At 42.8% G+C, this 21,354-nt stretch overlaps 2 protein-coding genes across 4 annotated transcripts; both read left to right on the forward strand.

The window, feature by feature from the left end:
• Positions 1-2,338: 2,338 nt before the first annotated feature.
• LOC136287253 (glutathione S-transferase-like) lies at positions 2,339-7,951 on the forward strand. The gene is made up of 7 exons (XM_066179794.1): positions 2,339-2,409; positions 3,458-3,571; positions 4,226-4,277; positions 5,030-5,162; positions 6,589-6,730; positions 7,371-7,502; positions 7,820-7,951. The coding sequence occupies exons 2-7, from the start codon at positions 3,485-3,487 to the stop codon at positions 7,949-7,951; spliced, it is 678 nt and encodes a 225-aa protein (XP_066035891.1). The 5' UTR covers positions 2,339-2,409; positions 3,458-3,484.
• A 47-nt stretch (positions 7,952-7,998) lies between these two features.
• LOC136287254 (glutathione S-transferase) lies at positions 7,999-20,444 on the forward strand. Of its 3 annotated transcripts, none has more exons than XM_066179796.1 (7): positions 7,999-8,091; positions 13,756-13,862; positions 15,245-15,296; positions 15,530-15,662; positions 16,232-16,373; positions 19,244-19,375; positions 20,106-20,444. In XM_066179796.1, the coding sequence occupies exons 2-7, from the start codon at positions 13,776-13,778 to the stop codon at positions 20,226-20,228; spliced, it is 669 nt and encodes a 222-aa protein (XP_066035893.1). In that variant the 5' UTR covers positions 7,999-8,091; positions 13,756-13,775; the 3' UTR covers positions 20,229-20,444. The 3 variants fall into 3 exon arrangements, with proteins under 3 accessions (XP_066035893.1, XP_066035892.1, XP_066035894.1); XM_066179795.1 differs by lacking the exon at positions 7,999-8,091 and adding an exon at positions 10,352-10,434; XM_066179797.1 differs by lacking the exon at positions 7,999-8,091 and adding an exon at positions 10,441-10,536.
• Positions 20,445-21,354: the final 910 nt, after the last annotated feature.

The following is a 21,354-nucleotide window of genomic DNA, read 5'->3' on the forward strand; positions in this document are numbered from 1 at the left end:
TATGTTCACTGGATGTTATTCCAACCAAACAGGCCATTCAATTACAAGTATAACTATGTATCAGTATCTCACTACGTTCAAGTTTTGCTAATAGCAGAAATAAAAACTAAAACCTTGAAGCAAAGTTATTATACATACAGCATTCATCTTAATATTTGCAAAAGCCAACTTTATAATATACATTCATACTAAACTCATGTACTGCAGTTTCACCAATGTTTCCTTTGCCACCAGGTCTATCGTAGCAGCTAAATGCACTTTGCAGACTCTGAGAAACAAATGCTTGTCACCAGTATAAAACTTGCTGAGGAAGGAGCCAGGATAGTGTCAGGAGCTAGTGAGATCTTGGAATGTAAGGAATCTGTATTGACTTACATCACTGTATATTAAACCAGGTTCAATACAAGTTGTACTGGAGTAGTTCATTCTCATCACTTAAATCAAGCTCCACTACTGAGGTCAGCGAGACTGTTGAACTTTGATAAAAATGCACATTTATGTAGTGAAAGGTGTTCCTGCCCAGGGCAGGAGGGTTGGAACTAGATGATCCTTAAGGTCCCTCCTAACCCAAACCACTCTATGATCCTGTGATACTATTTAAACACAAAATAAACCAAGTTTGTGAAAGAGTAAGCCAGTGCCCTAATGTGGAGGCCCCTGAGCCTGTAAGGGAAACTTCTTAGCCGATGCCTTGGAACAATCTGCCATAGGCTCCAGGAAGCCTTATAGCTTAAGGTGAGCAAAAAGGCTTCCCCCCAGGGTGCTCTGCAGCACTGTTAATATACCTCAGTTTTGCTTTTCCCATTGGCCCATGGGCTTGCCCACCTCTATTGTTCATATACTTCTCAGTTCAAGAAGGTTCCTCCTGTCCCTGTTTCCCCATTGGTTGTGGTATCTCTGATGATCTGCCCCTATATCCCTCTGCAGGTAATTGCCCTTTGCCCTGCCCTCGTACCACCCCTGTGATCAGATCACTGGCTCCTGGCCCCATACTTAAACCTGGACATTTCTCTTATCTAGGTCTTTCTGTCCCTGAAAGCTTCAGCGTGGGTCTGCAAAATAAACCTAGCTGGAACATATACAGGAGACCCTTCCCGTGTTTGTTCACTGAGTTAGCTGTGGGGGGTGTGTGTGTGTGCACATGAGTGCCCGGCCTGTGTGCCCACACAAGCCGCTTCTCCAGAAGATATGTTTTTTGGGGAAAGGTAGCAGCAACCACCATCCATCACCACACTGCTACACCCTACATCCAGCTACAACCAGAGCACTGGCAGCTTTCAGCTGGGCAAACTCAGGGCACTGTAGCTCTTGCTAAGGCCTAGAGTTTCTTCACAAGAAATGTCATGCAGCTGGAACCAGTTTTCATCATCAAAAAAGGAAATGAACCCGATCTGTTTCAGCTGCAAAGCATGTATTAAAGAGAGTTCCTGCAGGAGCTGCTTCCCTCCCACCCCATTGAAGCATTCAGACAACACTTGCAGGTAGCATACAGGAAGGACCTGAAGGAGAAAGCCCCTCGTACTGTAACAACCAATATTTTGTGTGGCACATTGCAATTTGTACAACCTCCCTGTGTAACATAAGAAGAATATCTCATCTTGCCATTAAGTTAAGGGAATTAATTCAGCAAAATTTTGCAAGTCTAGATGGACCTTGACTGCAGTTAATGGCTACATCAATATTAACCATGTAGATTAGGTAGACAGGATGGTGCATGGCAGATATTTCTGTATTGACTTTTTGAAATCAATAAAGTTGACCAAAGAAAGCAGTCAGGAGTGCAGAGTGCAGTTTGCCTGCTGATACCACACTTCATTCGCTGTCTCTCACAGTTGCCTTTGCTGTGTATTTTCACTGAGTCATATTCAGGGAAACATTTTTCACAGAAAAAGAAAAAGAAAGCCAACCCCACTATCAAGAGATGATTCAGCAGAAGTGTCCAGCAGGAATATACCCTACACAAGGCATAGAAGCTTGGGACAGATTTGAGCTGAATTAGTTGATGTAACTTAGGTAAAGTGGCAATGTCTTAAAAGGGAAAAACCATAAAATATTAGAATAAAAGTGTGATTGGCAGAGCAGAATTCTTTTAAACTGTGTGAGCTTTTCAGCCATCAGAATTATTTTTAACTAGCATGGCACCAAGCATTAAAAATGGGAGGCATATTACCATTTTGTAGTGGCACAGAGGTTTCCAATGTTATGACCTCTCATCTATCCTACATTTCTACACGGACAGCACTAGTCAGGAATTTATTTTCCGTAGGTGAGAGGTAACTAAACTGAGCTAATTGGTTTTGTTTGCTTAAGAGAGGGGTTTCCTATTTGCAGAGAACTGTTTGGAATACTCAGTGTAGGAGGGGCTACAGAGTTATATAATCTCTTAGAGTGAGTTACACTGTGTGCAAGGTAAGTAAGGGTTTTTTTCTTTATCATTTCCTTAAAATGCAGGGAGTTCTTGTACAGGAAACTCAGTCAGTGAAGGGGTTTCATAGATTAAATGTGTGTGTGTACTTTCTTTACTAACATGGTTATGTGTACCAAATGTTAAATTCTAAATCAGCTATTTTTGAGGTGTACAAAATTAAGAAAAAGAAGCGCAGATGTCAAAAGTGAGGAGTGTTTCCTCTCACCTCCTCTTCCCTACAGTACAGAAGGTGACATTTTCGTTACAAGGGGAATATTGTGGCGATTTGGGCGTTTTCCTTTTGCTGCTGTTAATGCTTCAGCTTTGTTGCTGACAGGGTGTCAGTAGCTGTGAGGCTGGGATAGGCTGGGCCCTTTTTGTGTGTGTTTGTCGCTGCTGCGCACACGTGGTTCTGAGTGGGGTTGGTGACAGTCTGCCCAGAAACTGTTGCTTGAAATTCCAGCAGAGTTCGAACGGGACCAAGCAAGCATTGCCCCTGTGGCTGTGCCTGTGGTAAATCTGATGGTACCAGATGCAAAATTATTTTTTCTGTGTCTTTGGAGGCTTGTCTGAAGATAAACTACAGAAGCAGGGAGTGTTGTAAAAGAGGTTGACTGTGGGAAAGAATTCCTTCCTGGCTGGTTATAAAGGAGCATAGTGGCTGCTGGAGAAAGTACAGCAATTACTGAGTTTATAGCATGTATTCTGATTAAACAGTAAACTGTATTCTGGGATAATGCCAAAATACACAGAGAGCACCCTCTGCTTTTTGGGCAGAACAGAACACTTTGGATGCAAATGGTTTTGATTCACTGGTTCTCTGATTGAGAATTGCTCAGTTGCTCTAAGTAGGGAATTCTGCTTGACTATTCTGCATGTGTAAGGAAGACTTGAAGGCAGAATGACACAAGGCAGTGTCTCAATAAAATCTAACTTTTAGCTCCTCTGTTAATTGATTAAAGTCTTGGACCATAAATGATGGTTTCAAATAAGACAACTTTGAGAGCCAGTTAGAGACTCAAAACTGCAACATTTATTTCTTCATTGCAGATACTAGCAAATCAGGCACGTGGAAACATGTCTTCAAAACCCAGGCTGCACTATTACAATGGACGAGGCCGAATGGAAACAATTCGGTGGCTACTGGCAGCAGCTGGGGTTGAGGTTTGCCTCTGGTCTTTTATGCTGTGATCCTGTGACAATTATGTGCTTTTACTGTTGCTTGTGGAAAGGGTGACTGAGCAGCAGTTTCATACTACACATTTAGTGCAATGCTGAGCAAGCTAACAGTGACCATGAGCTTTCCTGAAGCAGGGGGCAAGTTCCTGTCTCACTTTCACGCATCATGTGCAAAGCCCACTGGTAGCACCACAAATGCTTCTCCCCGGTATCTAGGGAAAGTAGAAATTTAAAACCCCAGCAGCAGAACCTGGCTTCTTATCTTCTGATCACAGAGGTCAAGCACCTGCAATTCTGAGTACCTTCAGTTAAATTCCAAAGTCCAAAAGAGCAAGAGATTATTATTGCTTCCAGGATGTAGTTTACCATTGAAGGTACTGTATATTGTAAACCACAGAAGTTTTTTTTTTACCTCTGGCAGATTCTGATACTAAACCAGAAATGGAGTGTGGGACTGCGTGTGCTTCAAGAGCCATGGGTTTCTGGCACAGTGATGGCCAATGTGCCTGACAGCTTTAAAATATGATTTCTGTTTTAAAAAGTAAAATTGCCCCAAACACATCTCTTTTGGCCTTCTTTACCTAAATGACAAGGAAGCTAAATCATGGAATGACAACAGAACTTCTCTTCTTCTTGCAGTTTGAAGAATCTTTTGTGGAAAAAAAAGAGGACCTGACAAAGTTACAGAAGGGTAAGTTTCCTTCACTTTGAAATAATGACACAGCAGCAGTAGTAATAATAATAACAGTCAGACTTAAAATTCAAAATAGAATTAGCCTTACTTGTCTGAGAACACCTAAGAATTCCAAGGTCTAAGTCTCTTAAAAACTCTTAACTGAGATGAGGTACATGAGGTCTCAGAGGGGCACACTGCAATGTGTTAGGTGGTATCATCAATGGAATGGCTTTAGTCTTCACTGAATCACAGAAAAGCTGAAGTTGGAATGGACCAGATCCTTAATTCCTTCCCATGAAAATAACCTGTGTTAAAGCTATGCAGTACATGTACTTCTCAGTGTATGAAGGTAAAACGATCTGCATTGGGCTGTTTCCTCAAATCTGAAATTTCCACATGTACATTACTATAGTATGAAGTTATTAACGTGTCACAGAGAAAAGGTTATTGCATGGTGAGCATTTTCCTCCCTTTCCTTTAAGAATGAGGAAGGTTGCCACCAAAAGGGTTGTCAACCAATGGAACAGGTTGCCCAAGGAACTGGTTCAGTCCATGTGTGTAGATGTGCACTTGGGGACGTGGTTTCGTGATGAAATTACTGTATTGTTGGGTTTACAGTTGGATTTGATGATCATGGTATTTTTTCTCCAGCCTCAATGATTCAGATTGTAAATAAAAAGTAATACATGTGATTACTTTGCCTAACACACACTCGTGGTTCTCCTTCAGGGACTGAAAGTGTCCTTGTGTTATTCCCTTTCCCCTAGATGGATCCCTGCTCTTTCAGCAAGTGCCAATGGTAGAGATGGACGGGATGAAGCTGGTGCAGACCAGAGCCATTGCCAACTACATCTCAACGAAGTACAACCTCTACGGGAAGGACCTGAAGGAGAGAGCCCTGTACTGCAACAGTACCACCTTTGCTTGTTAGACCCCAGCTCACACTGTAGCTCCGTGTAACACCAGGATATCCCAGCTCAGAGCTAGATTCAGTGGGAGAGAGCAGTGCTTTGTGCACCATGAGATGACTGTGACTGCAGGTGATGTCTACAGCAGTGACAGCCTGCGGGGTTAGACAGGGCAAGCGAGCCCTGAATCATCAATCAGAGGCCAATGCAGTCCGCAGAAGAAAGCAGTCAGGGGTGCAGATTGTCTTAGTGGTGCTGCTTTTCATTTTCTCCTGCAGTTGTCAGCAGCAGCATTTTCTCCTCATCACATTCAGGGCAGTGTCTCTTAAGGAAACAAAACCCTACTCTCTAATGACAATTAATAACTAGGAATTAGTGTTGAACTAGAATTACTACCTGGTTGTTAAAGAATAGGACTCCTACGGCACATGTTTTGACCTGAGGTATTTTTGAATGCTTCATATTAATAAGCACTGCTAAACACATGTCAAGATGTTTGCTAGAAATGGTATGGACCTGCTGTTAATTTTACCCTGTCTGATGGGATTTTTAGCACAAGTTTGGAATGCACACATGACAATTTTGTATTCAGGTTCAAAAACCCATAGTCCAGAGAAGTGTCAGTCAGAGTGTAGTAGTTTGAAAGCAAAACAAATGAGAGGCTCCAAGTCAGAGATACAATTTAATAACAAGAAAGGAAAAAAAGTAAAATAAAATAGATGCAATAATACAAAAGACCACTGACAGAGTCTGAATACTACATGAGCAGAGTGATGGAAGCAGTCCAGATGAGGTAGTCTTCTTGAAGCAGTGATCCTGTAGAAAGGTCTGGTAACTCTCATCTTCTGGGAATCCAGTGGGTAAGGGCCCTCTGTACTGTCCCAAACCCCAGATTATATCCAGGTGAGAATGCGTGGTTCCTCCCCCTGGGCGGAGCATCTCACAATGGGATGATGAGTCATGCACGGGGTCCTTGATGGCCCATTAAGCAGAGACAACTCCCAGAGGGAGTTATCTAAGAGTCATGGGCAAGGCATTTGGTGGGCCATTAACAGAAGATAATGGCCCAGAGGGAGGGGGTCTGGGAAAACACTGCCCCACCTGGATTCAACAGTTCATGAAGATGGTGATAGAATACTTTGTGCACATCCTATACTACAACCGAGGACACAGAGTAAGAAGTGAAAGGTGTGCAGTCTTTAGGTTTTGCCTAGGAATTCTGCATTTGTCTTTCACCCAAGCTCCCCCCCTGCCTGCCTCCAGTGCAACTGCATTCCCAAGGGAGCTTTGCCAGGGCAGAGGTTTGTGGGAGAGAAGAGGCAGGGATTTCCCAGCATCTCAGTGAGGTTATGGCAGGAGTTATTGTGCTGTTCAGAGCTCCTGTGTTTGACCTGACCAAATGGATCTGATCCTTTCAGAATCGATATGTATGTGGAAGGAATGTCAGATCTGAATGAGTTATTCGTAATGTATGAAATTCAACCAGCAGACAAAAGAGAGCAATACATTGCAAATACCATGGACAAGGCTGAAAACAGATACTTCCCAGTCTTTGAGAAGGTATGTGGCAAAGAGGATGTTGCTCCATTGATACTGTTGTCTCCACATCCATCCTGGATGTACACAAGTTTTGTGGTGGAAAACAGAAGCAAAACTACCACTGGAATATAAGTGCTCTGGTTTTGCTGGTGCTGGGAGTAAGGTGGAGACAGGACACTACAGAGGGGACAGAAGGCACTTCAAATCTGAGAGCAATGTAAAGCTGCAAAAACCCAGCACACAGTGAGCTCCCCAAACATATGTGTTTCAATCTGTGTGTTGTTTCAGACTGGAGACACCACAGCATCAGCTTTGACATCAAGTTCCCTCCTGAACTGCAGCTGCCCCTCTACCATACATGCTATGTAACAGCATTACAGTTCCTTCTGTATCTCATACAGCTTAGCCTTCAATGCAGCTACAGCAGCCAAGGCAAGATGAGCACAACTGAGCTGCCAGACAGAAATGTAGAGGAGAAGGAGCTGATAGATTATGCCTAAGATGGCAGTACCATCAGATCATTGTTTGTACTACAGGTGTTTGAACTGCAGTTCCTTCTTCTGCAGACAACTCCATGCCATGTGTGACATGTATCTTTGGAGATATCGTATTAAGTCACACAGAGAAAAGACCTCATCTCCTTCTGGTTCTCTGTTTTTAGATTTTGAAAGACCATGGAAAAGACTTTCTGGTCGGCAACCAGCTGAGCAGGGCAGATGTTCAGTTACTTGAAATCATTTTAATGGTAGAAGAGTGGAAGCCTGATGTTCTTGCCAAATTTCCTCTCTTGCAGGTAAATGAATGAGCAGTTTGAATGGGTAATGAAATGGAAAGGAACACTAATTTAAACTGGCTGAGAAATACAGGAGTGTGGGAGGGTCAGAAGTAGCATGGAAATAATCAGGCACCCTAAGAACTTTTAGCTGGCCTCACATACTCATTGTTTTTGCCACTTTCTGTCACTACAACCCCAAAAGCATAAGAGGGGGAAGCATATAGTTTCTTCTGCAGTATCAAGCCGTAATGTGACTCTCAGAGCATGGATAACATTGAAATGTGTGACAGTTGCAGTGACTCTTAAGCACTGTGCTGTTTTGGTTTTTTTTGTAGAGCTTCAAAGCAAGAATAAGTAATATTCCCACAATAAAGAAATTCCTGCAGCCTGGCAGCCAGAGGAAACCCCCACCAGATGATGATGTTATCGACAAAGTGATGAAAATTTTCTTGTGCCCAGCATCCTAAAGCCACACAAACTCCGTTTCACTGTGCCTGCAGATAGTTGGAAAGTGAAATTAATTAAGAGTGGCAATGTCAAATAATTGGAAAGAGTGAAAAAAAAAAAAGCTACAGGACTGGTTTTAGCTGACTGCTGATACTTCAAGGTAAAGCTACATGAGCCTACCAGCAAAGGAAATAGTTCACTGATTAGGGTACGGTATATTGGACAGCACAGGATGCCCTTAAATATCTAAAGAGAATACTTGAAAGAAAGTCTTGCTACTGTTACTCAAAACCTGGATGTTCATTGATTTCTTGCTGCTACTTCTATGCCTAAAGTCGGTCTCATTCTGTTTTACTGGGATTCCCAGGATTTGTTGGGAAATTAGGAGAGATTTTCCCAAACAGCAGGTCATGTATTTTTTTTCTTGGGAAATGTGTGGAAAAGCCTGCATGTTCTCATTAGCTGAGGATGAAAGGTTTGGATTCAGCTTCCCTCTGAGTTTAAGTTGGAATATGCTTGGACCAGAGGTCCTGCAGCACCTCTGTTTTGTCACTAAACACTTACACTCTTGTACTGCAAGACAAGAGTCTTGTACTTCACTGTTTCCTTTGTCAGAAGGTCTATTGTAGCAGCTAAATGCACTTTGCAGACTCTGAGAAGCAAATGCTTGTCACCAACTCACTGAGAAAGGAGGAGTCAGGAGGGTTTCAGGTGCTAGTGAGACCTTGGAATGTATTGGCTTCATATTGACTTATATCACTTTTTATTAAACCAGGTTTAATACAAGTTGTACTGAAGTTGTTCATTCTCATCACTTAAATCAAGCTCCACTGTTGAGGTCAGCAAGACTGTTGAACTTGGATAAATATGCACATTTATCTGGTGAAAGGTGCTCCTGCCCAGGGCAGGAGGGTTGGAACTAGATGATCCTTAAGGTTCCTTCTAACCCAAGCCATTCTATGATCCTGTGATATTATTTAAACACCAAAAAAACCAAGTTTGTGAAAGAATAAGCCAGTGCTGTAAATCCAGCTACAACTAGAGCACTGTCAGCTTTCAGCTGGGCAACCTCAGGGCACTGTAGCTCTTGCTGAGGCCAACAGTTTCTTCATAAGAAATGTCATGCAGCTGGAACCAGTTTTCATCTTCCAAAAAGGAAATGAACCCATGTTTTTCAGCAGCAAATCGTGTATTAAAGAGAGTTGTTGCACAAGCTGCTTTCCTCCCGCTCCACTGAAGCATTCAGACAACACTTGCAGCTGCTGGATGCCGTCAGAAACTCAAGCCAGAAACTTGGGCTATGGGTACTGACTTCCTGCCAGGATGAGCTCTGGGCATGGCCATGTGGTTTCAGAATCTCCCAAACACATCCCAGCTTTCAGCCACATAGAGCCAGAGCCCCTGGCACAAGGAGTGCTCAGCACTCCTTGCAGAGGGGCTGCAGCCCCAGCCTCCCCCCAGTCCCATCATTGCTGCTGCCCTGGGCGCCTCCAGGCTTGTCCCCTGCTCACTGTGTCTGTGTTCCTGAGGTGCAGCTGCCTCGGAGCCAGCCCAGTGGAAATGTTGCTCAGAAAACCTGGGTTTGTTACCCAGCGCACAACATACCAATATTTACACACTTAAGAGAGACATTGACTATTAATTTCATAGTTGTGCAAGCCTGGTTGCTCGGTGATATTCCAAAAATTGAGGACAACTTTTTACTATTTAGTCATTTTAACAAGCAAAGGCATTAATGTTCATTGACTACAAGTCACCTAGTTCTCTAATAATTAGTATTCTATCTTCTCTTGGTTAATGATTCTCCCTCTTCTCATGCTAATTAGTCTGCATGATCTGGTGGGCTGTGAGTCAGTGGTGTGGCAATCTCTCCCTGCCGGAATTACCTTTTTCCTGGTCAGAGCTGAGCATAGCACAGTTGCTGAGCAGGCTTTATTAGTTTCTTCCTTATCTTGGGAGTTCTGCCAAGTGCCTTTGTGGCCCATGAATTTTGTATTTATGTATCCACTCTCAGAGGTACATCCTTCTTTCCCAGTCTTGTTAAACTCCCCCGAGGTTTGTGATCATTAAAACACGTTCAACCCTTAAAAAGGCAATTCTCCTGACAAGTAATTTCTCTTTCCCACAGCTGGACATCACTTAGACCTTGTTTGGTAGCTGCTCTGTTTCATGGGTTAGAACTTCCTTCTCGTTGATTAGGCTTGAAAGTATACAAGGATCAAACATCGAAGCACATCCTTCCTCAAGAAAATGTTTACATACTCCACATTTTGCAACAGAAACTCCGCAAGACTGCAGGGACAAGCCCGAGGTGGCTTTTCCCTGGGCTGCGGTGGGAGGGTTTGGCGATGGGGTACGGCGGCGGGCACTGGAGGCCGCGGCGGAAGGCGAGGGGAGGAGCGGGAGGGTGGTGCGCCGGGGGTTGGGCGCTGTGTCGGCTCCGTTTCGGCTCTGGTGTCGGTGCCGTGGCGGTGCTGTGGCGGCGGAGCGGCCCGGGCAGACGGTACTGCGGCGGGGGTCGCGGCGGGGGGCGGGCGGTGCCAGCCCCGCGGAGTGTGTGGGTTTTGCCGGGATCAGGGCTCCTGCCCGGTAGGCAAAAGCCGAGGTGCGTGACAGACTGTCTGGCCCTGGAGGAACGTCCTGCCGTGCTGCTCCAGGGAGTTTGTTCGGGGGTTATTCCCCAGCCTCTCTCCTGCAGCAGGGACCAAGACGGGCGGGTGGGCGGGCACAGAAAGGGGTTTGTGTTTAGCTCTGGGCAGGATCAGCGCGGAAGCTGAAGAGGAACTGCTCTTTGGAGTGCAGGTTTTGCAATTCGTGGGAGTAGTTTGCCTTTCCCCTCGTCCAGACACTCCTTCTAGGTCGGGGGGTGGAAGGAGGGTTTTGGAACGCGGACTTGGCCCGAGCCCCAGTGGAAACCACCCGCTGGTGGGCAGTTGCACTCTTAAGATAGTCCGGAGGCCGATGCAGCGCCGTGCTGTGAGGTCGTCCTGTGGAACAGCCCCGGGCGGGAGGGGTTCGAGCAACAAAGCGTTGCAGAGAACTGCTCTGGGGCCCATATCCAATTAGGAAGAAAGTATAAGATCTTGGATCAGATTATGAGCTTGCTGCTAAATTCATTTACTTGTTTCTCACAATAAGGCGGGTGCCTGAATTGTTTTGGACGAAATAACGTGGGGGGGGGGGAGGGGGGTGTTTAATACAGCTATCACAGCAGTAGCTGCCTCTCTGACACCTGGGTGGCTGTGGTCCAAGGAAGGTCTGATGCACTAAAACATCAAGAAAGTTTGTGATTAATTTTCAGGTCCATTATTACTATTCAAGAAAGACATTTTACTAGTTTTACAACTCTTTTATCATTACTCACTATTTTACAAAGGGATATTCATTACAGAGCCATGACAGGGTCACCAAAATAGTTTGCAGCCCTATGTAAGTGTTCAGCCTAAACCCCGAATTCGGACCTTTAGAAGTGCATTTGCAGGAAGATATTCCCGGCTCTTTTGAGTGGAACACTGAGTTGAGACTGGCAGTCAGGGCTCTGGGTGGGCTGAATTTTATCAGCTCCAGCTCTGAGAGGAGCTGATAAAATTTGTGGAGAGGTCAAGGATGTTTGCTCTTTCTGCTTATGGTAGCCTGTCCTTAGAGCGTATTTCTCAGCCTTGATCCCATGTGCTGGAGGTTAGTGTGTTTTTCCAGTCTGTGAGGGTTTAAGTGCAAGTCTCTCTGATGAAGTTGAGACCAACACCTACTTTCTGAGCATCAGGAAATGAAGGATTTTTGAAGTGCAGAAGGTCAAGAGCTCTCTTACTTGTTACAGTGTAAGTCATACACGGGAAATAGAAATGAAGTGTATATCATGGTCTTAGGTGTGTAGAGCCTGGTAAGGGAGCTGTGCCAAGTCACTTCTCTGAGTGTCTTGTTGCTGTTCAGGCATCAGGAATCTAGCTAGGCATCCAGCAGTGCTAGATTAGATGCCAGCTCCACTCAAGACATAATCTATTGACAAGCACATCTTTTTATATCAGGAGAACTTTGCTAGAAGAGACTGAGGTGTCTGGGGACACAGACACTGCCAGGGCTAGGTGGAAGCTGAGCAGTGCTTTTGAAGACCTGCATGAAACTCCCTGGAGTCTGAGCCCAGATTATCAGACCCCTTTGAGTTTCCTCGGGACTCTGGCTCGATGGCGACTTAAATGGAGAGAGACAGCTTCAATCCGTTGTCCAAAAAATAAATTTAATAATACAAAAAAATAACAAACAATAAGGCATCCACTGTATTGGACTGAACCGGATCAAGGCAGTACAAGGGGCAAAAGGCACGAGGCCAAAGCTGTGGTCTTGGGTCAGACGAGGAACTTTTGCATCCCAGTGTGGGTGGGGAGTTAAAGTGTGGTCTGAGGGAAGGGTCCAATGGGGAACAACAATTAAGAATATTAAAATTCTTGCACCAAAAATCAATCTGTGATAACACAGAGAACGGAGAACTTTCTGGTAACAATTTGCTTAGAGAGCATGTCAATAAGCCTTTTACTTATGGCACTGAGAACAGGGTTACCCAAGGCATTTTTCCAGGGTTCTGTTCTTCCCTGGGGAAACTGCCCTGTACAACTGCATTTTGGATGGGGTCACCTCTTTCTCTTGTGAGTCCAGTTCCTAATAGAGTGATGGCTGTGTGCTGTAGAGCCTGTGGAAGATAGCACCCCACACAAAGGACTTCAGTGGAGAGGGCCAAGGATGCAGTCTCCCCTGTCATTGTTGTGCTGTTTGTGTCTTTTTGTTGATGCCTTGGGATTATGGCCAGAATTTTTGCTTTGTGGCTCAGCTGTGTATTGTGAAGTCTATGCAAATACAAATAAGCCTCTGTCTGTGAACAGATAAACCCTTGGCTTAACAATGAAGCATTCTGTAAGGCTGTGCCTCTATCTTCCTATGAAATTTGTTTCATTCTTCTGTGACCCATTAGTGATAAGAGTACAGTCTTAGCTTTGTTTCCAGCATCAGGCAAGATCTCATCAGCTGCCAATGTCATACAGTGGCATGTGACTGCACATGGTAGGGAAATTTGAAAGGACAAAGTGTTTCATCCCAGTGCCATCATCTCATGGGCTGACTTGAGCATCCTCCTGCCAGGGGCATTGCCCAGGCCTTATCTGCCCAACAGAGGTCAGTCTGATCCACTTGGTTTTTGATTTTAAAGTTAAGTTTTCAGAGCAGATAGAATATAAACCCATGTTACAGTTTGACTGTAGCAGAACTAGCTAAATAGGGAATGCAGTAGGCCTGGTGAAATATGTTGCTTTCAAAAGCATATTTGTTAAGGCACAGGAGCACAGGGCTCTGAATTGTCATATGAAAGAGGTGAAAATGGTGCTGGTGACACTAGTTTGGTGTTCTTTGGAAGCCATTCATTTGATGTAGTACATTTTTCAAGTATGGTAAAACATGTGACAAAACCCAGCACCTACTGAAGAGATTGCATCACTGCAAGGTTGAAAATGTGTTAATCCAGGAATACCCTACAATACCCTACAGTTCTGCTCTGGTTGTAAAACTCCAGTAATCTGTTAAAACTACAATAATATATTATTTGGGAGATGCTTATTGTCAAGATGTGATTGAATGGCTGCATATTCTGGTAGTGTGTAGTTTCTCTTTTAATCCATTATTCCACAGGAAACTTGGTTGCATCAAGCACAAGTGTGTAGGACTTGATTGTTCTTCTACTTTCATGTTCATCCAGCTGTATTTAGTAGTTTGAAGTGGGAGATTAAAAATGCTAATTTAAAGCATGCTTTATCTAAGACTATCATCTTGATTTTATCAGGAAACAAGAACTCTGAAATCATGGCGGGGAAACCCAAGCTGCACTACACCAAGGGAAGGGGGAAGATGGAATCAATCCGATGGCTGTTAGCAGCAGCTGGGGTTGAGGTTGGTACCTTTTTTTAATAAAGTGATTTGTGATTAAAATAGGTATTCTCTGGAAGGGTTTCCCAATTGCATCTGTGCTTAGGGATATGCATATCATCACATACTGTGATGCAGAATGCTTAGATTGAGTGATACACTCTTGCATTGTATTTCATGTATTCCTTGAGCAATAGTTGCACAGTAAAGAGATTTTGACATACAAAGAGAATTGATGGATGTCATTTTTGAAACATACTTTAAGCTGAGATTGTAAATTGTTACTGTTACAGGCAAAACTGTGACTTTTTCACAATGCTCATAACTTCCATGTATCTCATGAGTCTTCTCAATGGAAAGACCATGCATACCACATGAAAACTTTGGAACATTCTCTCCACGTAAAGTGTCTTTTGTTCTTTGGGTCAGGACCTGAGTAGGATAAATCAGCAGATCTGCCCCAAAGGTAGTGTTAGGGGATTGTATAGAGTCACATGAGGTGAAAGCCATCCTAAGACATCTTAATTTCTATGTTAAGTTTTTGTTTGAATTTGTTGTTTTGAAACTATTTATACTCTGTTGGAAATAAAAGGCTTTTTAAAATTATGCTTACTTGGGAATGTTGCTGACAGAATTGCAGAGCATGAGTGGTGAGGAAACCAAGATCTTGTCCTCATTCAAAAGTTCTCAATCAAAAAAAAAAAAAAAAATTAAAAAAAAAAATCCAGTGGATTAAAGAGGGAGATAAATGCTGTCTAAGAGAGGCATAATTTACAAGAAGTTCCTCAGTATTTCATGTGGCATGAACTGCTTTTTAAGTGAGTGATTTGGTATCTGTTTATGGTTCATGCAGGTGAGTCTGGTCTATAAAATGAGGAAGTTCTTTCTGGAGCATAATGCCTTGTACAGTGCTGTGGGATTGGGGGCACCCAAGTCCTGGGTTGTTTGCTGGAGCAGAGATGAAGTAGGGGGTCTGTTAAGGAAACTTTCCTGTCTGACCATCCAGGAGCCTCTCTATCAGTCCTTAAAGTAATTTAATCATGGTGCAACAACAGAGTAACAGGTCCAGCTTGTGCCTCCAGGGAGGGACCCCGAACAAAGGAAACCCTGGGTCTTTTATACCCTCACAGTCTAAGTGAAGGTTTGGGGTCATGGGCTCCTGCTGAGTCTCACCTGGCCAGTAACACAGGCCCCGTGCCCTTTGTTGTGCAAATGGAGACAGTTCCCAGCTCTTGCCTTGGGCTCCCAGAGCTCCATGAGCAGCTGGAACTGGATTCCTCGACGGGGTCAACACAATGAGAAAAAGTATGGAGAACAGTGTGGAGAGGTGGACTCTAACTGCCAGACTTCCTTCCACTTCTCCACTGCCTTTGGGAGTGACAGTGTTTTCTATTGTTTCTTTTCAGTTTGAGGAACAATTCATAGAAAAGAAAGAAGACTTAGAAAAATTGCGCAATGGTGAGTCCATAAACTGTACCCTAAACATAAATTCACACAAGTATAACAAAAGAACAACAGGATGTATTTTTTTAAGACATGCAATATGATGTGACATGTAAAGACGAGCTGCTTCCTTGTGGATACTTTCATCCCTGAGAATTAGAAATGCCTTGGTCTCTTACCAGGTCTCTTCCTTATTTTCAGTGTAGTACTTCAGCAGTCTGAGTAGCTTGCTCCTTTTTTTTCCCTAGATGGATCCCTGCTGTTTCAGCAGGTGCCCATGGTGGAGATAGATGGGATGAGGATGGTGCAGACCAGAGCCATCCTCAGCTACATTGCAGCAAAGTACAACCTCTATGGGAAGGACCTGAAGGAGAGAGCCTGGTATGGTAACAGTGTACCACTTACTAACACTTGTTGTGTTAAATTAAAGATTGTTAATATTTACAGAGAGAATGTTGCTGTGAAGTATCTGCACCTAAAGGTGAGTGTAACTAACAGACTGTCACTGACTGTACAGGGTTTATTTTGTGAGAATGAAAGGGCAACTCCAGAGATTGTGGAGATTATTATGGACTGGCAATTGGTAGCCAGCATGCTCTCATGACTGGACCTCAAAACTATTTTTTTTCCTAAAGTGGTTTGCCTATGCAGTCTTTTCTCCCACAGCATAAATGAATACATAATCAGTAGAAAACAGCATGAATTCCACTTTAAATACATTAATTGCAGCCTTTTATCTTGCTTATTACATATAGTGTTTTTTAAAACTTGTGCTTTAAATAAAACTGGAAGTTTTCTCAAAGTGGAAGAACCAAGAAAATAAACCAGTGTCTTACGTTACATTCATTAATAAACATTTTACTCAGTGATCACTTCAGCATTGTATTTCAGGAAAATAACCAAAGTGGAAAGTTTGAATAATACATGTTGAACAAAAATATTTGTTTCAGGATTGATATGTACGTGGAGGGAACTACAGACCTAATGGGAATGATCATGTATCTCCCTTTTCAACCAGCTGATACAAAAGATAAGAATCTTGCTTTAATCATTGAACGAGCTACAACCAGGTACTTTCCTGTTTATGAAAAGGTAAGTGATAAATCACCAGTAGTTCCCAAAGACAGTGAGTTCCAGACTCCCTTTCCTACCCTACTCTCCTGTCCCCACACCTGCACTTTCCAGAAGGCAAGTGACAGTACAACTCTAGAAATGTATGGTGGAGCCAGTATCCAGCAACGTGAAAAGAGGGCCACAAAATAATTTTTGGCTGGTTTTGATACTGGGTCTCTGCTGTCTTTCTTTTCCAACCTAGTAGGGAATGGTAGGCTGATGTGCCTACTTAGCTTAGTGGCTGATGGATCCCAGCATTTTGCCTAAATACACCATTTCAATACTTGTGCCAGCCTTCAGTACCTATTGTCTGGAAGTGTAATGTGTTACAGAATTGTTAAGGCTGGAAAAGACCTTCCAAAGACCATTAAGTCCAGCTGTCAACCCAGCACCACCACCATATTCACCATTAAACTGTGTCCTCCTGTGACATATCCACGTTTCCTGAACCATTTCAGGGATGGCGAGTCCACCAATTCCTTGGACAGTCTGTTCCAGTGCTTTACAACCCTTTACATGAACAAAAATTTCCTAAGATCTAATCTAAACCTCCCCTGGTGCAACCTGAGTCTGTTTTCTCCTCTCCTGTCACTGGTTACCTGGGAGAAGAGGCTGACCCCCACCCTACAAACTCCTGTCAGGGTGTTGTTAAGAGCAGTAAGGTCTCCCACTCAGCCTCCTTTATTCTTGCATTATTCTTCAAAGTTAAATATATTTGTGCTTTACAGCTAAGGATGCAATTCTATGATCTTCCTTAAATTCATTGCTTAAATGTATTATACATAGAGACTGTGATTTTCATTCTCTGAATTGCTACTTGGGCATCCGTAGGTGTGCACAGAGAGGCTCTGCAAGCAAGATACATGTAGCATAGAGAGCATAAAGCAATTATTTACTGGTTGGCATGCATCAAAGAGTTAGCCTGAGCTGTGAGGGAAGGCATTGGTATGCTTGCCATCCCCTTAGAGCACATGAAGGCTAGGGAAGAGTTAGTCAGCAGGGGATGAATTGTTCTTTCTTCTCCCTGGAACACTGCCTGGATATTACTGAACTGCCATTTTCTACCAACTTGCTGTTTGTTCTGTTGTTTTATTTCTCCTGTAAGGATATTTTATTTTATTTTATTTTATTTTTGTATTAAAAATTGAGCCACCTGTGATCCTCATCTCACAAGTTTGTTTCTGTTTCTAACTTTTCCTTTTGTGCCACATGTGGTTGTGATGTACAGACTTTCTCACAGTGCTTTTTCAGGGCATAGTGGTGTCCTCAGAAATCTACCAAGGGTACAAAGCTGTGTTGTTTCAAAGCTGAGCTGGGCTTTCAGCTTGAAGCCTTGTTTACCAGGCAGCTGAAGTCCATAAAAAAAAAAAATACAGGACTTTATGCAATTTCACGTCCCACTTTATTAGAGCCTTAAATTGCACAAATAAAACCCACAGAGGCTGCCCTGTAAAATAACGATGTAAATGACAAAATCCAGCACCTCTCTAGTCAGAGTTCATATACATCCACTGCCATGCCAATGGAAGGCTGTGCTGAGATATATTGATGACACACACTAATCTTTCAAAGATTAGAAGTCTGATATGTATTTTAAGTTATTAAAAAATTTAAAAATGTACCAAAATTCTCTAAGACTGTGCCTAGGTGGCATAAACTACTGTTGTGGTATGTTTTAGCATGTATGCATGTAGGAGAGTCTTTAAAGTAATCCTTGTTTGCTTATGGTAAAGACACAACTGAAATTTTCCATGATTTTAGCCTAGTTAATTTTGTTAAAATGGTTAATAATTTTCTTTCTGTACCAGCTGTTTAAGATACCCATTGATTCAGCTTATCAGGGTTTGTAGTCTGTGTGTTATTCATTCAGCAAGATGACAGGAAACACACGTAGTTGAGAATGTTCACTTCAAACACTCAGCAGCCAGATGGAGCAGCAAAAGGCAATATAAAGTCCTGCAGACAATCAGATTCCAATGCTTTGGTTGGGAGTTTCCGTCCAGTCTGAGAAACAAGCTGTGGTGGATCTTGTTAGAGCAGTGTAGGAAATAACTTCATGAAGGTATCAGCTGTGACTCTGCCGCGATTGCTGCCTCTGTGGTAGAACTGGCAGATGGGCCTGGAGAAGCAGCTGGCTTCCAGGGTCACAGACTGATGTCTTACTGCAGATTTGTCACTTAAGAGTAGCCTTGGTGTGACCTAGGCACAGACACACCCTTCTCTTGCTCCTGATAGGAGGGTGATAGTCTTCAGCACAAAGGCAGGCTGGAGAGTTGGTAACTGCTCTGAAGCTGTGCTGCAGCATTCATCTCAACTTGTCTACTACAGTTGTTAGTAGCTTTGGAAGGCTGTGATTCTTGCAGCAGCAGTTTCCCAGAAAGCCTTCCTTATGGGATAAAGGGTGGGAAGGTTGTATTTCTTCATTCTGAACATATTTCAAACTGTAATCAGCAGTCTCAAATTTTGCTGAAACATCTGGAAATTCACTTAACTTTTTTCTTAAGAATTCGAGGTGTGCTTACATGTAAACTGGCCTGACTACCTCTTCCGATTACTTTAGTCCTGTTCCTTTTGTGTGATAAAGTCTTTCTTGTGGTACTGGACTTGATGTACAGCTATCTGGTGCAGTAGGTTAGAGAGATGGGATCACACACACTGAAACATGAATTCTGATTTTTTAAAAAATTTTTTTGTTGTTGTTGTTTAAAGAATATTTATCACTTTCTAACTTCACTGGTTCCTGCATGGCTTTGCTCTGCTGTGTTTTTTTAGAAATCTGTCTGCAATGAAATACCTAGATAAAACTGTTGCATCCCACGTGATTTTTTTTTTATTTTATTTGTTCATAGGCCTTAAAAGATCATGGGCAGGATTATCTTGTTGGCAACAAATTAAGCTGGGCAGATGTCCATCTGCTGGAAGCCATTTTAATGGTAGAAGAATGTAAGGCTGATGTACTGTCTGCATTCCCTCAGCTACAGGTTAGTAATCATCTGGTGTCAATATGGAAGGTAATAAACAAATTTCACTGACCGTTGTTACAAGTTAATTGATGTTTACATCTTTTGAGCCATTGTACTGACACTTCTCTGGTCTGTTTGACTACGAAAACGTGCACTCAGTGCACTGCCTTGCCCCAGACCTGCTGGGAACTCACTTTTCTCCAGTTCTGCTTTTGCCAGATGTTCTCAGCTGGCAGGAATTCACTCACTAGTGCTACCAATTTGGTCCTTTAACTGCTACTTCCATGTCTTCAAAAGCAGCAACAACATCCAGAAGGAAGGTCTGTGGCCTGGTGTGTCTGCAGTTCCTGTCCTTTTCTTTTTGCCAGCAAAATTAATTTTTTAAGAAGTAATATACAAAGAGCAATTAAGTTTCATTTGTCTTGACTTTTGTAGTGATTTGCATTGAAGTATTTCGGTCATTGCCTCTTTTTTTTTTTTTTTTTCCCCTCAAATATATCTGCAGGATTGGCATCCAGGATGTGGGTTTTTTTCTTCTGCTTTTTATTAGATGAATCTTAACTCTAATATTAATTTCTCCCATTCCCATCTGGTAAACTAAGGTATAGCACCAGCATTACAGATCAGAAAAAGCTAGTACCTTTTTCTGTTTAACAAATAAAAATCCATGTCATCTGATCTTTAAGATATAAAGGATGGAATTATAATTTCCTTTTAATCTCACTGGCTTTACTGTTGTTTCTTACAGGCTTTTAAAGGAAGAATCAGCAACATTCCAACAATCAAAAAATTCTTACAGCCTGGCAGCCAGAGGAAGCCACCAACAGATGAGAAGTTTGTTGCTTTTGTGAGGACAATATTCAATATCTAATCTGATGAAGATAACCCAACTGTAGTATATTACCAGAGTTTGCCTTTTAAGTGTAACCTGCATAGATGTACTCTGTAACTTGCATCATATGGCCAGTGTTGAAACAATACACTGTGAATACACTTTTTAAATTAGAGTAGAAAGCTATTTTGGACCTGTTGAGTCCGGAAAGAAAAATTTCATGAAGCAGTAATATGAAATAAAATAATGCTGACATTTTGTGTGTGTTCAATTACAGTGCATGCCTGGTAGGGTAAAATGTTCAACTGTAGCTTCCTGACTACTGCAGAAAAGCCACATGATCCCCAACGCCCTTTTTATAAACTGCAGGAGAGAGGAGCCACACGGTGAAAATTGAGAAGTCATTTAAATTCAGGTCTAGAATCTTTTGGGTTGGTTTTCTAGCTGGTCTCCTAGAACGTTCACTGTCTCCCAGCTGTATTTCACAGCTTAAAAATTAGGTAAATAAAACCTTTAAAAGTAAATTTAAAATTCATGATCCTTTTACGTTTATGGGCAGAAATAAGAATCCCCACATGAATCTCTTAGGAGTGATTTTTTTCACTGAAAGATCAAAGTCCTTGTGTTTAATTGGCCTGCTGTGGTTTTCATCCGCTCAAAGCACCTATTCCCCTGCTCTTCTTTTTGCTGCTTAGCTGGCTGGTCAGTGAGGTGAATGCCCCTTGAGTGGTTTTTTGTAAGGTTTTACCTTTGCAGTCATTTCCCACAGTTCTAAAGCCAAGTGCACTGGCTGCTTACCTTTTCAGTAAGAGTTTTACCTCAAGAGTGCTTAAAGCATGCACTACTATGTCAGACTCTTTACCCTAATTTCATGGGAGCCATCACTGTTCCCTTTAAGAACATTGCTATAAGCCATCCTTCTTTGCACTTAGTTGTTTCTCCTCAGTAGGACTCCAGCTGATTAGGCAGTCAGCCAGTGCACATGAAGAATTGCTGCCCAGCAAAGTTAACTCCTTTACTGACTTGTGCCTAAAGATCCACGTGCATCTCAGAGGTACAAACCACTAGTGCCCCAGTCACCTGAGCACTGCTGAGTTCCAAACAGGTTTGCATTAAAATTACCTCAGTAGCTGGAAGAAGTGCTGTGCCATGTCCAGCAGAGTGC

Source organism: Chamaea fasciata, unplaced genomic scaffold, assembly GCF_029207755.1.
Source record: "Chamaea fasciata isolate MVZ Bird 193981 ecotype frontalis unplaced genomic scaffold, bChaFas1.0.hap1 SCAF_3, whole genome shotgun sequence".
NCBI classification, from domain to species: Eukaryota; Metazoa; Chordata; class Aves; order Passeriformes; family Sylviidae; genus Chamaea; species Chamaea fasciata.

Coding starts and splice junctions, on each gene's coding strand:
- LOC136287253 (XM_066179794.1), top strand. CDS start 3,485: ATGTCTTCAAAACCCAGGCTGCACTATTACAATGGACGAGGCCGAATG. Junction 4,278..5,029: donor CCTGACAAAGTTACAGAAGG/GTAAGTTTCCTT, acceptor CCTTTCCCCTAG/ATGGATCCCTGCTCTTTCAG. Junction 7,503..7,819: donor CCAAATTTCCTCTCTTGCAG/GTAAATGAATGA, acceptor TTTTTTTTGTAG/AGCTTCAAAGCAAGAATAAG.
- LOC136287254 (XM_066179796.1), top strand. CDS start 13,776: ATGGCGGGGAAACCCAAGCTGCACTACACCAAGGGAAGGGGGAAGATG. Junction 15,297..15,529: donor CTTAGAAAAATTGCGCAATG/GTGAGTCCATAA, acceptor TTTTTTCCCTAG/ATGGATCCCTGCTGTTTCAG. Junction 15,663..16,231: donor GACCTGAAGGAGAGAGCCTG/GTATGGTAACAG, acceptor TATTTGTTTCAG/GATTGATATGTACGTGGAGG.